At 44.3% G+C, this 5,190-nt stretch overlaps 1 protein-coding gene across 1 annotated transcript; it reads left to right on the top strand.

Moving 5' to 3' along the window:
• Nucleotides 1-334: 334 nt before the first annotated feature.
• LOC103912166 (nuclear pore glycoprotein p62-like) lies at nucleotides 335-5,079 on the top strand (the record flags this gene model as incomplete). The annotated part of the gene is made up of 7 exons (XM_009331657.1): nucleotides 335-463; nucleotides 1,883-1,978; nucleotides 3,145-3,253; nucleotides 3,407-3,551; nucleotides 3,960-4,009; nucleotides 4,133-4,267; nucleotides 4,968-5,079. Coding segments are annotated over 7 exons (776 nt in total), but the record flags the coding sequence as incomplete, so codon positions are not given.
• Between the last annotated feature and the right edge of the window lie 111 nt (nucleotides 5,080-5,190).

The following is a 5,190-nucleotide window of genomic DNA, read 5'->3' as shown; positions in this document are numbered from 1 at the left end:
CTAAACTGGAGTCTGGAAATGGGCTAGAAGTGTTTGTTGCTGTGAATTTGCAATGGCATCAGTAATCTGTGGCAGTTCATGCAGCCATTGAACTCAGTATCCTGTACTTTTTATTGCGTCCCGCATACCAAATTCTGTTCCGTACTTCCTGCTGGAGCATAGTGGGAGGGAGCCACAGGTTTAAAGGGCATTTTGGAAAAGAGAAAGAGTTGAGGTAGAATAAGAGGGAAAATAGTTTAAAATTCTTACGTCCATAAAAAACTGGTGTAGATAGGCAAATTTGTATCCCATTCTCAGCATGACTGTACAAGATCTACGCTTTTTCTGTTTGTAGTAACATCCACAGCTGCTACAACTGCCGCTACCACCACAACCTCCATTCTTGGTTCAGCGGGGCCTACGTTGTTTGCATCTATAGCGAGTTCTTCAGCACCGACGTCGGCTACCACCACGGGCCTCTCACGTAAGTCACGATGTACGGATTTTATCTGTTGGGGGAATAAATGAGCAGCATGGTTGGTGCCTCCTGCCAGTAGTGGAGCTGCAGATGCTCAGGTAATACGGGAGCATTCAAAAGGCCAGCTCTTCTCGCTGTTTGCCACCCTCCCTCTTTGTGATTTCTGGCAAACTTTCTTCAGTGGTGAGGCATGGAGGGTTTTGTTCAAAGCAAAGCACGCTTTAGATTCAGAGTGGGCAAGCAGCACGTGGCAGTTTTAGCTGTATGTGAATTTTTTGTTTCTCTGTCTGGGTAGTATCGCCACAGCTGAGCTTTCTAGTGATGTTTTAGCTGCTGTCTTCCAGACCCCAGTGCCTTGAGTCTGGTCACGTCTGCCTTTGACTCTTGCATTAGGTGTTCATGCTTCTTCAAGAACAGTGGCCTGTGACAGTGGAGATGCAGTGTGCTAGAAAGAAGTATTCACACAGCTGTATGTTTGCAAGTTCCTCTGGTAGTAACTGGCAAGTTTCCTCTTGCAAAGTTATTTTTATGGCAGAAAACAGTGTCTCTTTTCTGATAGCTTTAAGGCAGTAGCCCAGGTTTGAAGACAGTCCTAACAGCTTTCTTCCTCAGCCTGCAATGAGACATTAATGCTTCGGTTGCCTTTGATTATGGAGACTAGCTACAGTAAATGCCAATGTTTACCAGACTTAATACAACTATTCCACACATAGTGCTGTCTTACACCTACTTCTGAAAATGTAGGCAGCTGCTCCCAAGGACCTTCACAGGTTTTACGTTAAAGCCACGCTGATTACTTTTAACTAATCAGCTGCAATTTGTAGACGCCGTATATACCAGCCTAACAACTTGCATTTTTAGTAGCTCTACAATGCTTGCATTGCTACTGTAGTTCCAAAGCTGACCTTAATCTTGGTGTTTAAGAATGCTTTTAAGCTAATGGGCATTCTCTGTTTTCAGGATGCCTGAAGCCTGGTTCTTAGATGATGATAGGTGGGTTGTTTCCAGGCAACTGAGATGTGACCAGCGTGTTTCCTGTAGTATGTGCAATTGTATTGCTTTAGCAAGTAGCCGCATGCAGAGATTACACTTCCTGCCCGCCAGTGTCCAGTACCCTTTGCTTATGTTAGCATTTGATAGCAGTTAAATGTTAGATAATTGAAAAGAGGTAAAGGGAAGTGACAGTAGCTTGGCACCCTGGGTTGATGAAGTTTCCTGGAAGAATCGCAGAGCATTCTGGCTATTTTATAGCTTCAGCCTGCCCTTTTTCATGTTGTGGCTGGATGATCCTTCACCTAAACAGTGATCCTGGTTAACACAAATAAAGACCAGATGGAGATGGGTGAGCAGGCAGGGTAGAGCTTTTCAGAGGGGTGCTGTATTTAATGGGTTACGCAAGCTCTTAATGTTGTCTTCTGTTTACAGTTGGTGCCCCTTCCACTGGGACAGCAAGTCTTGGAACGCTTGGGTTTGGATTAAAAGTTCCTGGAACAACAGCGGCTGCAACAAGCACTGCCACTAGTAAGAACTAGATGCTGAAAGTAACCGCAGAGGAGGAAGCCTGACTTCAGCGCTCTGTAGTAGCGTAAAGGGCCACGCTGGTGTAGCAGCACAGCAGTTCTAATTTCTAACGCCCTCCCATATCTGAGAATAACACAGTATTTCTTTCTCTGATCCTCCTTCTCCATCTCCCCAAAGGCACAGTTACTTATGACTTCCGAGAGCCTGTCCACAGCAAAGGGACTTTGGGTGAAGGAAGGCCCGTAGGCTTTGATGTTCTAATCTGGAGCAAGTAAAGTAAATAGACGAGCTGCTCCTTCTCTAGCCTGCCTGTGTAGGTGCAGATTGCTCTAAGAGGTGAGGGAGAGGTGTCCCGGTGGGGGAAGGGGGAGGCCAAAGACTTGCCGGGAGTGTTAGGGAGAGATGTTTTATGTTTCAGTTCTGCCCCGTTAATCTGTTTCTTCCTAATTGTAAGGTTCAAAGCGTTGGATTTCATTAACTTTTCTTCAAAAACAGAACAAAACAAAAAAGCAGAGATGAGTGCTGTGTTTAAGTGGCAACCGTCATGTGAAAACCTGCAGTGGAATTTGCTGCTGCACAGTGTTGGGGTTCAGGACTGAACATCTTTTTCTGGATGCAGTTACTGGTCAGTTTTCAGTGTAATAACACGGATGCTGCTCAGCTCTCAAGGTCTCTCTAAAGCTTGTTTCTGGAGTGACTGTGAAGAATTTGAGCGCAGTGCCTAGAAGTGCCACGTGACTGACTGGCAGTACCATCTGATAGATGCTCTTGGCTTTGTGAAAACGTAGAAATCTCATGTGCTGCAAAGACGCAGGAGAGGAACTGGGTGTGCTTGGTAGTTATTAGGCCTAATATTAAAACATGAGGAGATTGAGAGGGGTGTGGGCTAATGCTGCGTTTCTTTGAATAATGCCCAGGTTAAGTGCAGGCTGACAGTTCCTCCTCTTACTAGAACTGCGAGTCAGGCATTTACAGTCCACTACTTTTGTGTCAAGATGTGCTTCACTCCCTTCTTGGCAGACGTGGGATTTGCTTTTTGTTCCTTCAAAGGGACCTACTTGAGCTCATACAGCACTGTGCTTAGAAGCGTATATTGGACCTGTTCTCGGTTTGTTAGATAGCAGATGTGTCCTCTTCTGTTGCTTGACTTGAACCTCTTCTTTCAGGCACTACTTCTGCTTCTGGCTTTGCTTTGAATCTTAAGCCATTAACTACGACTGGTGCCATTGGAGCTGGGACTTCTACAGCTGCCATAACCACAGCAACCACAGCCAGGTGAGTCATTTGTTATAACCGACTATTTCCCGACTGGGGCAAGAGTACCAGTATTAATGCTGGTATCTGGTGGAGGAAGGGGCAGTGAGTGTTGTCATGTTTACATTTTGGTTTTTGATCTTGTGCTCTGTACTGTCTCGCACTTCCTCTCAGTGCACCTCCAGTGATGACGTATGCCCAGCTGGAGAGTTTGATAAACAAGTGGAGTCTGGAACTGGAAGACCAAGAGAAACACTTTCTCCATCAAGCTACGCAAGTTAATGCCTGGGATCGGACGCTGATAGAGAATGGAGAGAAGGTAAGGTGACATGCAACGTAACCTGATTTTGCTTGCTTAGATCCTTAAAGGCTTTAAGTGTTACAGAGGCAGCAAGCCATCTAGTGGGACTTCCTAGTTGTAAAAAAGAGAGATGTGAATTACATCTGGATGCTTGTGAGAGACTCACTGCCTGTCTGTTCTGGTCTGTAGGCATTGGAGCTTGGAAAATCTGTTCTGTGAGTTTACACTATGATAACAAGTTGTCTTAGGGTGGAGCTTTCAAAGCCAAACCTCCATTATTCAATTTTTGGTCTGTAGATCTTTATGTAACTGCTTCTTGTTTCTAGTAGACATTTGTATGGTGCTGGCTTTCTCAGTTCCACCACTCTTCTTTCATAAGTTGAGTTTTGAATTTTCGTAGTATAAATAATTGTCTTCTGTTTCCAGATTACTTCATTACACAGAGAAGTAGAGAAAGTGAAGCTTGATCAGAAGAGGTACGAAACTATGAACGCTTGAGATGATTTTGTTTCTTTTTTTGCGTCTTCTTGCGTTGTTCTGTGGCAGATCTAGAATGCATATAACTTGTAAGTGGAGTAGTTAACACTTTCTCTTTTCAGACTGGATCAGGAGCTGGACTTCATTCTGTCACAGCAGAAAGAGCTTGAAGACTTGTTGACCCCTCTGGAGGAGTCTGTGAAGGAGCAGAGCGGAACTATCTACTTGCAGCATGCAGATGAAGAACGGGAGAGGACGTAAGACAAAAATCTGCTTTGAACATGTGATGAGCAAACTAATGTGGTGATGATCAATCAGCAAGAAGTAGAGTTGGGATGCATGACGATATTGATCTATCAACGGCCTTTGTCAAACACGTAATCCTGTTTTATGCATGGCGACTTAGATTTTACGCGTTAGAAAGAGGGGAATTGCAACTGGAAGCCCTTGAATCAGCATGAAAAGCTCTTTGGATGTTGGTCTAATCAGCTGTCTGGGGAAAGGTTACTAATTTTGGCATAATCTCTGAAAAGTAATGATTATTTAGTGACAGAAGTGATGAGAGCAGAATGCACTGTGTGTGGCTCAAGCATCCTTGCAAGCCTTAAGTGTTGAATCGTAGCAGGATAATTAAAAGAAGTGTTTGTCTGGTTCAAGAGATAGGAATCTTGAAGAATCTGGACTAGCTGGTTCCTTCAGTTCTGACAAACCTTCCAGAAAGCCCTCCACACTGTTGCTTGTCTGTCTCCCTGTATCTATCGCGAGAGGGAGAGAGAGGTTAGGAATTACTTCATCTGTGTGATAGAATGCCTCTCATGGTGCTGTTCCCACGTACCTGCCAGCCTTGGTTGAAAGGCATAGAAGCTGATTCTGATTGCCCAAAGTTGGTGTGACTTGGAGCAGGTCTTCTGAAGTTCACTTTAAATATTCTGACCTTGGTTCCCATGCATTTTGCAGCTATAAACTGGCTGAAAACATAGATGCTCAGTTGAAGCATATGGCACAAGATCTGAAGGACATAATTGAGCATTTGAATACATCAGGAGGCCCAGCAGACACGAGTGACCCGGTAAATCCAAGCTTTACTTTTTTTGTATGTTGGTAAAGAGGCAAAGGATATTTAAACAGTTCTAACTCTTCATTTCTCCACTCGTGGATACTCTGGTGTTTGTAGTTTCAA

The sequence above is a fragment of the Pygoscelis adeliae genome, unplaced genomic scaffold (assembly GCF_000699105.1).
Source record: "Pygoscelis adeliae isolate BGI_AS28 unplaced genomic scaffold, ASM69910v1 C11133287, whole genome shotgun sequence".
NCBI classification, from domain to species: domain Eukaryota; kingdom Metazoa; phylum Chordata; class Aves; order Sphenisciformes; family Spheniscidae; genus Pygoscelis; species Pygoscelis adeliae.
The sequence above is the reverse complement of the archived record's forward strand: the minus strand, read 5'-3'. Positions and strand labels throughout refer to the sequence as shown.